Source organism: Belonocnema kinseyi, chromosome 10, assembly GCF_010883055.1.
Source record: "Belonocnema kinseyi isolate 2016_QV_RU_SX_M_011 chromosome 10, B_treatae_v1, whole genome shotgun sequence".
In the NCBI taxonomy this organism is placed as follows: Eukaryota; Metazoa; Arthropoda; class Insecta; order Hymenoptera; family Cynipidae; genus Belonocnema; species Belonocnema kinseyi.
Genome location: NC_046666.1, coordinates 43,159,611 through 43,176,470, shown reverse-complemented (window position 1 = coordinate 43,176,470; position 16,860 = coordinate 43,159,611). Strand labels below are relative to the sequence as shown.

Genomic DNA, 16,860 nt, shown 5'->3' with positions numbered 1-16,860 from the left:
ATATTTATATTTATATTTTTATTTATATTTTAAAAAGAAGGTTGTGTTTTTTATTTTATTTAATTTTATTAGAAATAAAATCGTAGAATAAGAGGGGGTTTTGTTTTAAATTTGATGAGAAATTTTTTAATTTAATAGATGATGGTGTGATTCGATAGACAGTTTGTTTGAAATGATGTGGAAACTACCGATGATTGGACAATTATCGTCCAAGTTGTTACGTCTCGTGTCACAATTGTTGGTTTCGTTACCGGAAGTGAAGATAGAAAAGTAAACTGGGATACTTGAGATATTATGAACTTTTAATCGGGGCTATCACAAGTATGAAAACATTTTTTTTAGTTGAAGGTCTTTTAAATTTTCGGCCCAATTTTTTCGAAACCTGGAAATATACAGAAATAATATTAGTTTTAGTAAATTATTCATAAATATAATATAAAAGGAGACAAACTGTTAAACTTATCTTTTCAGTTTTTAATTCTAAATTTAAGAAATTTAAATTAGATTAAAATCAAAATTAAAAATCCTATTTAACGTCCAATAATCAAATTGATGCAAAGTCCTGTTAAAAAAAAAAAACAAGAATCCAGCGACCTAATTTGGATCACAACGAACAAATAAAAAGGCTCCTTTTGTAATCTGAGAAAATTAAAAAACATAATTTTCGGACAAAAATAAAAAAGAGGAAAGAAAAATGAAAAGGCAATCAACCACATCCCCTTCCTTCTTTTTTTTTCTTTCGTCTTTTTTATTTTTATTACTATCAAATTACAATAAAATAGCAATAAATTTTTTTTATTTCTCTCTCTTTGATACCTAATTTGATAGAAAAGAAACAAAAGGAAGACGATGTGGTTGGTTGCCTTCTCATTTTTCTTTCCTCTGTTTTTATTTTTGTCCGAAAATAATTTTTTTAAATTCTTTCAGATTACAAAAGGAGCCTTACTTTTTTCTTTTTTGTTCGTTGTCGTCCAAATTTGGTCGTTGGATTATTGTTTTTTTTTTAACAGGAGTTTACATCAGTTTTAAATTTATAAAATTAATCAGTTAACATTTAAAGCTTTTTTTGATAAAAAATATTTTAAAACGTTTCTTTATCTGTTCGAAGATTAAAAATTTACATATATTAACGTTAAAAAGTGAATTTAATTACATGTCAAATTTTTATTTAAAAAAAAATTTTATTGTCATTTGTAACTGAATTTTTTGAAATAGAAAGTCTTGAATCGTTAAAACTTCAGAGTAATCAATTTAAACTTAGAACGTTACAATTTCAATTGTTACATTAAAAAAAATTAATTTGTAAACGAAAGTGCTTAATTTTGATTTGTAAAGAATAATTAAACAATTATTAATTTAACGAGAAATCATGCTGAAATTGTTAAATTTTGAAATTTAACGGAATTTATTATAATATTAATCAATTAGACATTGTTAGGATCTTCAATTTATTAAATAAATATTTCTGAATTAAAATTTGTTTCAACTTTAACGCTAAAAGTTTGAAGTTCAAAAGAGTTGCTTTAATTTTCAGCACAGTTTTTGTTGCTTCAAATGAGAACATTTTCAACTTATGAGTTCCAATTCTTTAATCTCAGTGACGGTGAAAATTTTTTACGAGTCGGTAAGGAACTGGAAAATTTTGAATTTCAGGGTAAAAAAAATTCAAATTTTCTCCTATATTTTTCTGTAAATCTCTGTGGCTTTTCAATTTTTTTCGTTCTAAATTTGTTATACTTATTTAGTTAAAATGAATATTCAACAAACAGCTGAATCTACAACAATGAAGATTAATTTGTAAAAAATAGTTGCATTATATAATTTTTTAACAAAAAATGGAATAATTAAATTTTTAGTAAAAAAATTTTTTTTACCTAAAAACAGAAGTTAAAAAAAACAGTTCAGTGTATCGCCAAAGAGATGAATTTTAATCAAAATGATAAATGTGTGGTAAATGTGGAAAATAATTAATCTTGAACTGGTATAATTAAATTTTTAATTAAAAATTTTTGTTAAAAGATACATTTTCAACGAAAAATGAAATACTTAAATTTTCATTCAAGAAAATTAATTTGATATAAAAGATAATTTTCAACAAAATAGTCAAACTTTTAAAACTAAAATGAATTTTTAAGAATGGAGATAAATTTTAAACCAAACAGTTCAATTTACAATCAAAAAAGATTAATTTTCAATACGAAATTGTATAGTTAAATTTCCATTAAAAAAAATTAACCCAAAGAAAGACAAATTTTCTATAAAATGATGCATTATCAAATAAGAGAAAGGAATAATTTACTACGGAGTTTATCTTTAAAAAAAATGCAAATAAGAATATTATTTTTTATTCAAGAGTTTTAAAAAATCAGGTAGAGAGATTAACTATTAACAAAAAAAAACAACGAATTTTCAAAAAAAAATACAAATTTTTAACGAAAATGGGAGAAGATCAATTTCCAAGTAAAATAATAAATTGTATGTTAAGAAGATTCATTTTCAATAACAAAAGAAAAGAATTTGCATCAAAATAGTTACATTTTCCACCATAAAAAAAGATTTTTTGACGAAGTAATTCCCCCAAAAAAATCAATTTTCAAGCAATTAATTCTCTACCAAAAGAGATCAATTTTCAATTAAAGAGTTTTTCCAATTAAAGTGATTAATCCTCAACTGGAATTGTCTAATTTTAACATAAAAAATTATTTTTTAAAAAAGAATACTTAACTGTAGAAATTAATTTTTTCCTTTAAAAGTGTTTCTTTAGATTTACCGAGTTCAATTTTTCGGCAATATTTAACGATTTTTCGTTTAAAAAATGTAGAAAATTTCTTCTAAGGTTCAGTTTTGAAATTTCAATTTGGATTCAGACGGTCATTAGTTGGATGTGTCATATAAGAATTAACACACCAAATAGTTTCTTAAAGTTTTAAAACAAATTTTAAATAAGAACGAGAAGCAAAAGACAAAAAAATTAAGGAAATTTCGATGAATGAAGAAGTGTACAAAAAAATAAATTTGATGAATTAAAAAGAACATTACAATTTTAAATTTCAATATTTGTATCTATTAAAGCAACAGAATAACTTCATAGTGCAACGAAATTTAAACCTTCAACTGTTCTATCGGAATTCATTTAAGAAAAACGGAAAAAAAAATAAAAAATAATTTTATTTTTTTATTATTTATTTATTAAAAAAATATATATCTTTTTAGAGGAAAATAAATAATTCGAATACAAATTCTTCGTCGGTTTCGAATTAAATTGCCTCCAATCAAGACATGCTCAAGTCGAAAATTTCGATTTCAGCATGTCTCATTTTTCAGACATAGCCAGACTTCAATTTATTTCTTCGAGACAAGTTTTTATGGTTCGAAGAAATATATTTATAGTTTGAGTCAAATTTTTACGATTGCACTGATTTTCACTCATTTTTCCTGGGAAACTTTTATTTCTTTTATTTATTTATTTATAAAAGGAATTTTTAACCAAAAAATACTAAAATGATTTGCAAAGTTTTTGATTAAAATAGATATACTTTGTTGAAAAGAATTAAAATATTTACAATACTCGTAAGTTGTAGCACGCCTAGGGTGCGTCATTTAGGGATTGTGAATTCTCTTTTGTTAAATCTCCTTGGGCTTTTTCATTCTCATCACTTATCTCGTGCTACGCACTCGATTCAGTCCCCAGATATTGAAAAATAAAGTAGAAATTTCATTTGTCATGATTACTTTAATATTCGTACTTTATTTTGTATTAATTTTTATTATTAGTTACCCTAAAAATGTATCATTTTAACAAGTTTATATTATTGCAATTCGTAACATGACAATTCATAACATGTTTTGTTTTTCTAAAAAATTAATTTGTTTATTTTTAATATTGTTTTTCACGATTTTAACAAAAAATACGCATTCTACTAAAAAATAATAATTACAATATTTTACCAAATTTTTAGATCTTTTTGGGGTGAACAACATTTGTATATTAATTTTGTTCGCAACTTGTGTCATTTTCCCACGATTTTTTTTATTTTTAATGTTATTTTTTACGATTAAAACAAAAAGTACGCATTCCATAAAAAAATAATAAGAAATCTATAGATCATTGAAGGGTGGACAACTTTTGTCTATTCATTTTTTTTTCTTATCTTGCGCTGCTTTTCCAAAAATGTATTTTTTTTATTTTTAATGTTATTTTTCACAATTAAGACAAAAGTTACGTATCCTATAAAAAACGGCTAGGAAGAAATTTGTAGCTCCTTTTGTGATGAGCAATGTTTTTCTATTTATTTTTATCGTAGTTTGTGTTGTTGGTCCAAAAATTTAATTTTATTATCTTTAACGAATAAACCAAAAACTACTAGTCCTGTCAGAAAGTAATTAATAAAAAATTTGTAAATCTTTCTTGGTTGCATAATTTTTTTCGCATCCTGCATAGTCTGACCGAAAAATTAAATTTTTTATTTCCATTTTTTTGCGATCAAAATTTGAATTTCCCATTTTGCGAAAAAATTCAAAAAGTTATTATAAAAATCTTGTAGGGTTTTTGAAAGAGCAACTTTATCCTTGTCTTGCCCTTTTTTATATTTTGCGTTGTTTGGCTCAACATTTTAATATTATTTTTTTTAATTTTTTAAATGCTATAACTGATAATTTTCCTTTTATTAAAAAAAGTTTTAAGGATAAATTCTTAGTATTTCCAAATACTACGAACAGCCGGGCATATCATTTTTAAATCTTGAAAAAAAAGGTCTTAAAAATTTGGAAATCCTCTATTATTTTGAATTTTTATCCAAAATAGCTAGCTAACGAACTTGACCTTCAGTATCCGGCACTAAAAGCGTACTAAAGGCCAATTTCATAAATTAATTATTTCAAAATTGATAATGCTCATATACATACATACATGCATATAAACATAAATTCATACAGGCAAATACATACATACATACATACATACAGACACATTAATAAAAACCTGTTTTTGGGGTTTAGATGGCAACAAAACGTGGACATTTGATAGAACCGGGGGGGGGGGGGGGGGGGGGGGGGGGGGGGGTCTTATATTGGACACAAATCTAATGCCTTCTCTGATGAGGATGAAAAAGCAAACTGTTGCTAGAAAATAATGAAAATTCTTTTTTCAATATTCATTTATTTATTTTCTTAAATTTATATCTTTTTCGAGAAAGACATTTATTGTGGCCAAGATAAATGTTTTTGAAAGTAACGATCTGTACATGAAGATTGTAAACAGTTTGATAAAAAATAAAATAATTATTAATAAAATGTTAGGCAACAGCACTTCAAAGCGCAATAAGGAATCCTCGCGCATTCATTTGCTCGTCAGGGAAAGATTGCGAGATGGCTTTAAATTTATCTTTTCATTCCTTTCCTTTGAAGATACGCGCCATGCACGCGAATAATGATGACGGGAGAAGGGCTACCTCTCATTGCCTAACTTTGCATAATAATAATAATAATGATAATAATGATAATAATAATAAAAAATCCATCTTTATACTTTTTTTCATTGCGATAGAAGTTATACGAGTCAACGTTCGCTAGACGCGACCTTCCTTTTCTTGAACATTTCCTGCAATCGAATTTATGATGTTAGGAAAACGTTAGCATAACCAGTAAGCACGAGTTTCTGAAGATTTATAGTCTCTGGATTAGCTGAGACTTTTTTACGCTACTGGAAAAATAAGTCGTCGAATCGCTGATTAATATTAATATTATTCAGCGATTGAGTGTCTTCTTTTTAAAAGTTGTTAATTTTAGTTTTCCTTAAATAACCCATATCCTGTGCATCAGTGTAGAAAATTGCTGGAATGTAAATTAGAGTAGACGAAATTTTCTAAAATTTGGAAAAAATTAGAATGCTCTAGCTCTAATAGAACTGCAGTTATGGCCTCCTAAATAAGACCATCTTCCATGGAACTTACACTTTTTCTGTGTTTTTTTTGCTTCACTGCGAACTCAATTGATAAAAACCAATAAGAAAATCCAACTATTCTGGTTATAAAGTCTACTATTATATTTTTAATTCAGAATTCAACCCGCCTGGTCAAAATTATTAATAAAATAATAATATTGTTGATATTTAATATATAATAATATTAATAATAAATACTATTCGATTGAAAATTTAATTATTTTATTGAAAATGAACTATTTTATTAAGAAGTCATCTTTTTTATAAAAATCCAACTACTTGGGATTATTTTTTAGTTTAGAATTAATTTTTTAACAAAAAAATAACTATTCCATGTTTGGTGTAAAATATATATTTTAAATTCGAACTTGACCCTTTCCATTTGAAAATTCAACTGTTTGGTTGAAAATTCATGTAGCTCGTTGGAAAATCGTCATTTTTGTTAGAACATTAATCTTTTTTATTTAAATTTTATCCTTTTTCGTTAAAAATACAACTTTAATTTAAAGTAAGCTGATTTCGCCTAGAATTAAATTTATTTTTGGAAATTCATTTTTTTTTGTTAAATTCAAATGTTTTTTATTTGAAATAAAAATATTTTTTGGTTGAAATATCAGCAAGTACATACTTATTTGAAAATTCATCTTTTTTTTTATGAAAAATCAACTGCTTGTTTTAGAGTTGCACTACTTTTTAAAAAATTGAATTTTTTTTATTCGAGATTCATCATTTGCGATCAAAATCGATTTTTTAAATCGAAAACTCAACTGTTTTATAGAAAACTTGTCTATTTGGCTTGAAAATTCAATTATTTGATTAAAAGTAAACAATTTATATGTAAATAGAATTATTCGGTAGAAAATTAACTTTTTGTAGAATAAGCATATATTCTGTTTGAAAATTTAACTTTTTTATAGATAATTTGTCCTTTTGCCTTCAACATTCAACAATTTGGTTGAAAATTAATCTGTTTAGTTGAAAATTCCAATTTTTGGTTAGAAATTTAAAATTTTAGTAAAAATTTAATCTTTTCAATTGACAATTAACTGCTTTCTTGAGAACTCGTATTTTTGGTTGAAAAGGTAACTATTTAGTTAAAAATTAAGCTAATTTTATGAAAATTTAACTACTTGATAGAATCTTAACTTTTTTGTTGAAAAAAAAACATATTTTCGGGTTGAAAATTCAACTTTTTTGTAGATAATTCGTTCTTTTGCCTTTGAAATTGAACAATTTGGTAGAAACTTAATCTGTTAAATTGAAAATTTACTTTTGCTGAGAATTAATGTTTTTGTTTGCAAATTTAACTAGTTGATTAAAAATGAACGTATTTTAATGATTATTTTGCAATTTAATGGAACATTAATTTTTGTATTGAAAAAAAAATTATTTTTGGGTTAAAAATTCAACTTTTTTGTGCATAATTCGTCTTTTTGGCTAAAATAATTAATATATTTAGTTGAAAAAGACATTTTTTGTTAAAAATTCTTTTTTCTTTAAGTTTACCAATTCAATTAGAGTTAATTTGTTGATTTGCATATTAACTTTTTGGTTTACAATTCATCTTTCGTGGTAAAACACTAACATAACCTAAATTTTTTAAAGTTGTGAATCATCTTTAAAATATATAGATTTCAAAAAAATATCAATTTCAGACGGGGGAAACTAACGGGATCCAAAACCTTGAAAAGATTCTAAATCCTGTTCAAATTATAATTATTTTTGTTTTCAAATAGCAATTATTTTTTGGGTAAAACTCTAAAGTAACCTAAAATTGTTCAAAAATTAAGAATCTTCAAAATCTAATAATTTTGGGTTTACAAAGTCAATTTCTGGTAAAAAAAAGTTTAAACATGCTCATTTTCATTGAAAAAACGGAACCTAACTTTTTAGCAAAACTTTTTCTACATCATCTCCAATAAAATGTGAAATACAGAACTTTTTTTGTTAACTCAATACAAATGTTAAAAACCAAAAAATGCCTCTTCAAATTTAAAAATAAAATTATAAAAACTAAAATTGCCTTCCTTTCACCTTAGTAAAATGTTTAAAATAAAAAAGGTCCTTCTTCCAATTAAAAAAAATCGAGAATAAGAAACTCCCTCTGCCAATTGAGGAAAAAAATAAAAATGTTTTTTCTTAGAACTCATTAAAAATTGGAAAATTTCTACTTTTAAATCTTTCGAATTTAACTACTTATTGCAAAAAACGTTCTAAATCACATTTTAAAGATTGGAAATTTTCTGAATTGAACGATTTAAAACTGAACACTTTTTAAATTAGAATAGAGAACTTACAAATTTTCTTGTAATGAAATCCTTTGAAGTTGATTTATTTTACTTAAAATCTTTTTTAAATAATTAAACTAGTTGTTTTTTCAAATTGAAATCATTCAATTTGGAACAATTTTAAAACATATAATTTTTAAATATTTAATCTCAAATCATTTGGTTTCGAAGACTTTATTTAAAATTTTTTAATTTAAAATAAGTGGACAAATAATTTTCAACTTTGAAATATTAATTTCCTTAATTATTTAATTTAAAAATGGTTAAATTTGAAACATTCCCGTTTGTTAGTGTCGTCTAATTATGAATCTATGAATTTGCAATCATCAAATTATGTATTGATAAAAAATAACTCATGAAGCTTTCATAATAATGTCTAAAATTGTTTTCCGGATTTTGAAAAGATTTTGAATGGTTAATTTTTTAATTTTCCCATATTCAATTATCATTACTTTTTAAGTACCATAGTTTAAATTTTAAGATGTTTAGTTAATTTATATTTACAGTTGATCGAATTTAAAAATTGGACTACGAAAATAAATAAAATAAATAAAAAGAATTATTCATTTAAATCCTTAATACTGATGCAATTAGGTAAATTTTAACTAATTCAAATTTAGAGACGTTAGTTTGTCGGTCGGCTATCCGTCATATTTGTGACTTATGTGTTTATTATTTTGCGGCCTTATTTTTCGGTCTTCTATTTCTGGAACATATAAATTTTAATACTAGTTTTAATACTTATAAATTAAAACTAGAAACTCGCTGATTTAAATTCTCCATAATATGTTTTGTATCATAAATCTGTATTTTTCCTCTCTTTTATTTTTAAATGAAATTGAATAAGACGTATCTTTCTATAAAAAAAACTAGGCGATAAATTTTATTCCTGCCTCGAGAGTAATTCCTTGCAGTGTATTTATTATTTTCGAAGCAGAAATGTATATCACATTAAAGAATATCATGCATCATAATTCACACACAAAAACACACCTTATGCTGATGATTCTAAATTACAGCCTCCAGGTGCAAAAATTCCATGCAAATATCTAAAATTCGTTCATAATCTTAATGATTTTAAGTAACCAATTTAAGAATGTAAGTCAAAGTGAAACGTTTCTTAATTTTGCTTTAGGTGCTCGGCACGCCTATACAGAAAAGCAGAGGTATGACGGATGGTACAATAATTTGGCACACCCTGATTGGGGATCAGTTGGCAAGTATAGATAATATTATATTTTATTAATTAATTAATTTTTTAATTAAATAATGAATTTATGAGATGACTTCGCAGAGAATGGTGATAGTAGGTTTTCTATTTTTTTGTTAATTTAATTTTTATGTTAATGCAAACAGTGGAAAAATGTCGATTTCTTTCATTTCATTTTTCATCTTCTAGAAAAAACTTGTCTTATACTTCTCGTCTCTTTGATTTAATGCACACGGGTGTAGGAAAGATAAAAAATTGTTAACTTGCATAGTTAATTGTTATAAACAAATTGTATTAACAAATAATCGACATTAGTGATTATTCAGCTTTAAAGTATATTTCTGCTCTGAAATCGCTTGCTTCCACAGTTAGGATGATACGTGGCTATTAAAATTTAGGAATAAATTTAATTTGTTTATCTTATAAACAAACAATATAAACAAATGCAAATTTTTAGCCTATAAGCCTGGAATGTGCTTTTGTTTACCTAATTTGTTTTTAATGTAAACAAATAGTGAGACATAACAAAATATCATCTAGGTAATTCATTGTCAATTTATTTTATGAAATAATAAAAGGAAAACGATTTCTTTCTGTCTATGAATATCTTCAATGTACATTTGTTTATAAAATAAACTATTAGCTATGCTTGGCAACGTTTTTCTATTGAACATCATTGGTCATATAATTTCAAGAAGTACAGAAGAAAAAACGATATTTTTTCGCTTAAAAACACCTTATATGTGAATTTATTTATATAATTTGTTTATAAAATAAGCAAATATTAATTCATGGTGATTTTTTCCCTTCAGAAAACATAATTGACAATATTATTTAAGCAAGGTCAAAAGAAAAAACGATTTCTTTTGACTTAAAAACACCCAAGATGTACATTTGTTTACGCAAATTGTTTATAAAATAAACAAATATTAATGGAAGCAAAAAATTGTTCAGAAAAAGTTATTGACTATATAATTTTAGCAAGAACAGAAGAAAAACAGTTTATTTTCGGTTAAAATCGCCCAAAATGTGCATTTCTTAATAAAATAAACAAATATTGAAAGGTTGCAAAAAATTTCCAGAAAACATCATTGACAATATAATTTCAGCAAGATCAGAAGAAAAAACTATTTCCTTTCGCTTAAAACCATCCAAAATCTACTTTTGTTTATATAATTTATTTATAAAATAAACAAATATACATAAGTGGCAAAAATTTCTTCAGAAAACATCATTGGCAATATAATTGCAAAAAGGTCGGAAGAAAAAACGGTTTCTTTCCTCCTAAAAATGCCCAAAACGTGCATTTGTTTATATAATTTGTTTAGAAAATAAACAAATAATATTAATTCTTAAATCTGAATGGCCACATATCATCCTAACGATGAAGGCAATCGATTTGAGGGCTGAAATATACTTTGAAGAAGAATAACCCCTAATATCGATTATTTGTTAACACAATTTGTTTGTACCAATAAACTATGCAATCTAGACATTTTTTATCTTTCCTTTTCCCTTGTGCAAAAAATTCAAAGGACGAAAAGTATGAAAAAAAATTTTGTCTCGAAGATAAAAAATGAAATAAAAAAAATCGACATTTTATGCGCTCTTTGCAAAAATATAAAAAGTAAATAAACAAAAAAATTAAAAATCTACTTTAACCATTTTTTTTTTAATTTATACCCAAATTTCTAAAAAAAAATCTAAAACCGGTGAATAATACTTTGTTCTAAATGTCATTTTGAATCTCGTTTACGATTTCAGTCCACTGTGGGGCGGCTCCGGCGCACAACGCGAAAAAATTACTGTTTTGGTTCAAAATAACGTACAGGCCACAAATATTGAGCGATTTGGAACAAAAAAAAATATGAAGAAAATCTAATCAGATGTCTCAGAGAGTTGTCAAACCTGATGTTTAAAATAATCTTTCAATTTTTATAAAGAAACAAATATCACGAAAAATAGCCATTTTTTCTATTTGATGTTCCCGGTGCTTGTCAATAACAGAAAAATTTTGAAATCTCCTAAGTTTTATAGAACAACAATAGATAAACATGTTCCAATCTTATAGAATAAATAAAAAAGAATTTTATAAACAAATTGTTTGTTGGAAGAATGTTTTCTACGATTTTACATAATTTTACGTTTTTTAAAAATAAATTTGCAAGAAATTTGGATAAAAACAATATAATAATCAACAAATCTCTTCTTAAGATTATTATTATTATTAGCATTATAACAAAAAAATTAAAAAATACATCAATCAGGCATTTTTCGGCAACAAATTTTTTTTAAAATGTCAGTCCTTTCGGCTTGGAACTTCATGACGATTTCAGCAATATTCACAGTTGACAAGTCTTGTGATTTTTTTAAAAACAAATTTAATAAATAAGTGCATTGATCAGCCATTTGCCACCAGAAAAATCAGTTTTTTTAGGTCAACTTTTTTAATTAGAAACTTCCTGATAATTTCTTCAAAATTTATAATTTTTTTATCACTTTTATAATGTTTTTATACCAATTTTATAAAGAAATGCATTTTTGGGGCATCTGTCGACGGACAATTTTTTTTCGATGTCTGACTTTTCAATTGGGATCTTTATAATAAATTTCGCAACATTCATGGTTACTTGATACTTTTTCTGAATTCTTAAGCCAATTTAACAAAAAAAATGTTTAAAAGATCATAAAATTTATCAACTTAATATGATTGTTAATGAAATTATAATTAAGTTCCCAATTAAAAAGACTGACATCAAGAGAAAAAAAAATGTTCCATCGGCAGATGCCCGAATAATACATTTGTTTATTTAATTTGTTTTAAGAAATACATCAAATTTATAAGCCAATCATGAATATTGTTGAATTTACTATTAAGATCCCAAATGAAAAGTCTCTTAAAAAAAAAATTCCGCGAAAGATGCCTCAATAATGCAGTTTTAAATTTAATTTGTTTAATAAAATCATCAAATTGATTGAAAAATTATTCATGTTGCTTTAATTATCATAAAGTTGTTAGCTTAAAAAGTTTACATCGAAAAAACGCAGTTCTCTGTCGACAAATACTTGAATAATGCATTTGTTTATTAAATTTGATTTAAAAAATCATAAAATTTATCAACTAATTATGAATGTTGATGAACTTGTTATGAATTATGTAATTTAGAAAATTACCATCGAGTAAAATGAATTTTTCTGTCGCAAAATGTCTGAATAATACGTTTTTTAAAAATTAAATTTGCTTGTAATATTAACAATAATGATCTGAAGAAGAAAGCTCTTGATCAATACATTGTTTTTATCCAAATTTCTTGCGATATTACTAAAAAAACGTAAAATTGTGGAAAATGATAGAAAACATGCTCCCAACAAATAGATTTTTTATAACAAAATGTTGTGTTTGTCATATAATATTCGAACATTTTAAGCTAATGTTACTCTATGAAAATTAGGCGATTTCAAATAATTTTTTGTTGTTGACAAACACTGATAACGTCAACCAGAAAAATGGCAATTTTTGAGCTATATTTGTTTTTTTATAAAAAAAATAAAACATAATTTAAAAATCAGGGTCGACGTCTCTTTTAGAAATCTTATTAGCATTTTGTAAATTTATTTTTGTCCAAATCGATCAATATTTGTAGACTGGACGTTATGTTGTACTAAAAAAGTCATTTTTTATCCCACTGTGCGGGGTCAAAAAATGGTATGCAAATCTAGTTATGACTAATGACTGCCGTGATCTGGAAGAACACCGTTACCTGCACAGTGAACGAAGCCGACAAAATCGACCAAACCTGTTCGAATCTTTACTCGCGAGTATCGCGGATTCTAATTCATTTTCTAAACTTTTTTTATTGTTCTTGACTAATTTGCGTGTGATCTTTTCATTTCTGCAAAAAATTGTCTAAGAATGTTAATTAATTATTAATAATGCAGTCAGCCGTGTTGATTAGGATGCTGAAATATTACATATTAATAATAATTTTTCAATTTTCAATTTACAAAATGAAATACTCTTCAATTTAGAAAGATTTTCAATTCAAAGTTTTGAAATATTGAAGAGTTACAATTTACAATTTTTTATTGTTAAAAAATTATTCAATTTTCATGAATTATATTTTAAATAATTAAATAATTAGAATATTTATAATGATTTATATCATATAACATTTTTTTAAAGAGTTCCCTTTTGAAGATTTAAAATGGTAAAATCTTCAATTTTAAGGATTTGAGATTTAAAACTCTTCAATTTTGAAGATTCACAATTGAAAACTCTTTAATTTTGAAAGATGTATAAATAACAATTCTTAAGTTGTAATAATTTTGAAGATCAAAAGTCAAAAGTTTTCACTCATGAATCTTCTAAATTGATGTAATTTGAAATGCAAATCATTCAATTAAAAGCATTTTTAATTGTAGAACTTAAAACTCCCATAATTTTTAAATTCTAAATATAAAAAATGTCAAAATATTCAATTTGCAAGATTTACAATTCAAATTTCGATTTAAAAAGATTTGCTATTTAAAATTCTGCCATTCTGAAGTTTTAAAATGAAAATTTATGTACTTTTTAGGTTTTATATTTTAGAGGTATGTCGTTTTAAACGTTTAAAAAAATATGTAATTCAATTTGTAAGATTTACAATGGAAAATTCTTCAATTTTAATGATTTTCAACTGAGGACCCTTCAATTTTTAATATGTATATAAAGATATTGTTAAATTGTGATGATTTTGTATATTAAAAGTCAGTATTTTTGAATTTCAAATCATTACAAATTTGTGAAATGTCAAATGTAAATCATAAGAAATTCAGAATTTTAAAGTATAAAACATAACAATTTTATAATTTGTAATTGCAAATGTTTTAAATGAGAAATCTTGAATTTTAAAGATCAACATTTCAGATTCTTAAAGTTTGGAAGAGTTTCAATTAAATATTCTGGAATTTTTAAATCGTAGATATGCAAATTATTCCATCATTAAGACTTGCATTTTATAGGAAAGTAATGCTTAATTTATTTTTAAATAATTTAATTTTGAAGATTCTTAACTGAAAATTCTTTAATGTTAACTTCTTTCAATTTAAAAATGGTTAAAAAATTAACAATTGTAAACAAAATAAAAAATTGTTAACAAAATTTAATTTAAAATTATTAATATTATTATCAATAATTCTTTTGTTTTAAAATCTGATCTTTAAAGCACCCTCAAAAGAAATCGAGCCTTTTTTTAACGAAAATATGGATAAGAATGTTATAACTATTAGAAAATTTTATTAATAACGAATAATATCAAATTCTATATTTTTAGTGGAATTAATTCATGTTTCTTTATTAAATGCACATAAATTCCGAATTTATTAAGTATCAGCAAAACTCAAAATTATTGGCTTAAAATGAAATTATTTTTAAAAAAAATTTTTTTTTGCCTATTAAATTTTTCAACAATATAACTACTCTGCTTTAATACAGTTATTAATTCTAAAGATTCAGACTTTCAATAATAATTTTGCATTTTACAATTTATAATAAATGCAGTTACGGCTCTCTTCCAAATCACAACTTAACAAATTTTGCAGGTAACGCTGTTTCCCCAAAATTTAGCAATGATTATTATAAAAGTTATTAACAATATAATAAAATTATTTTATTAATCAGGTGCATCTTTTCTTTAAAATCCCAATTATATAAAAATATAATTTTTCGATTGTTTTGCAGTTATCGGTTTTTTTCTAAATTTTCCAATTTTCGGGGGAAGTTTCTGTTCATTTCCCACTTTGGGACTTATACCCTTATATCCCGAAATTTTTCATTTACTAATGTTGTGAACAATTTTTGTTTTTATTTCTGTATTTATTTATTTTTAGTCATTACTAATGTATATTTATTTGTTAGTAATTGTTAGATTGGAAAATAATAATCAACTTATTGTCTATTTATTTGTGACAATTAAAAAAACTGCAATTAATGACGTATCCCTCTGTAGATAGCAGGCTGATACGAAAAGTTCCAGCTGCTTATACTGATGGAGTTTACATGATGGCAGGCCAAGATAGGCCTTCGCCTCGGAAACTCAGCGACCTTTTCATGCAGGGAGATGATGGACTTCCATCCATAAAAAACAGAACGGCTCTTTTTGCTTTTTTTGGTAACTATATATTTTAATTTTTTATTAAATTTATTTTATTTTTATTATTTATTAAATTTATTTTACTTTATGTTTTCGGGTTTTGTATTCCTGGATAGAACTTTTTTTTCGTACTTATTCCAGAAGAGGGGAAGTGAGAGAAAATTAGGAGAGGGAGAATTAGGAAGCAGGGCAAATTAAGAAAGGGGAAATTAGGGGAGAGAGAGTCAGGAAATTGAAGGGACGGGAAGTGGCGAGAAAGTGGGGAAAGTGATGGGAAATTGGGGAAAGGGAGGAGAAGTGAGGGGATTTAAAGTAGAGGAAATGATTTAGAAATGAGTAGGAGTAGGGAGGTGGAAGTGAGAGCTGAAAAATAGAAGTAGGAAGAGGGGTTTGTTAGTTAGCGAAGCGAGGCGAAAGGGAAATAATGCAGGAAGAAGTTCAATAAGTGTTAGGCGAAGGGTGAAGTCAGTGGAGGGATATTAATTAGAGTAGAGGAGTAGATGGTATTAAGGGTAGGGAAATGAGGGGAATCAGTGGTGGGAGAGTAGAGAAAGTGATGTGAAATAAAGGGATCGGAAGTAGTAGAAGTGAGGGGGTGGAAAGCAGAGGAAATGATTTAGAAATGAGAGTGAGTAGGGAGGTGGAAGTAAAGCCTGGAGAATAATTGTATGGAAAGGGTATTGTTAGTTGGGGAAGCGATGAGAGAGAGAGAGAAATAGTGGAGGAAGAACTTGGACCAAGGATTGGCAAAGGGTGAAGTGATGGGAGCAGTATTAATTAGAGTAGGGAAGAAGGGGAAATGAAGAGTGGGGAAGGGTAGGGAATAAGTGATGGGAAAGGAATCTGAATTCAAGGTATGGGAAGCAGTAGAAGTGAGAAGATTGGAAGTAGAGGAAATGAGGAAGAAATAAGAGTAAGTAGAGTGGCAGAAGTGAAGGTTGAAGAATAGTAGTATACAAAAGGGGATTGTTAGCTGGAGAAGCAAAGAGATAGGGTAATAGTGGAAGAAATTTTATAAGGGTTAAGCGAAGGGTGAAGTAAGGGGAGGGATATTGATGAGAGGATGCGAGTAAAAGAAATAAAAGGTTGGAAAGTGAGGGGAATGAGTAGTGGGAAAGTAAGGAAAGTGATGTAAAATGGAGGGATGGGAATTAGTAGAGGTGGGGTATGAGAAATAGAGGAAATTATTTACAAATGAGAGTAGGTAGAGTGGGAAAGTGAGGGCTGAGGAATAAAAGTAGAGAAAGAGGATTGTTAGCTAAGGAAGCGAGGAGAGAGAGTAATAGT

General features: G+C 25.9%; 1 protein-coding gene across 2 annotated transcripts in view; it reads left to right on the top strand.

The window, feature by feature from the left end:
* Window positions 1–16,860, top strand: part of LOC117182106 (dual oxidase) — a 96,962-nt gene that overhangs the window by 6,357 nt on the left and 73,745 nt on the right. Inside the window, exons 2-3 of one of the 2 annotated variants that reach the window (XM_033375139.1) lie at window positions 9,365–9,445; window positions 15,430–15,591. In XM_033375139.1, the coding sequence (XP_033231030.1) occupies window positions 9,365–9,445; window positions 15,430–15,591 (243 nt within the window). Of the gene's footprint in view, window positions 1–9,364; window positions 9,446–15,429; window positions 15,592–16,860 lie in introns of those variants that run through there. The other variant, XM_033375140.1, reaches the window with a different exon arrangement.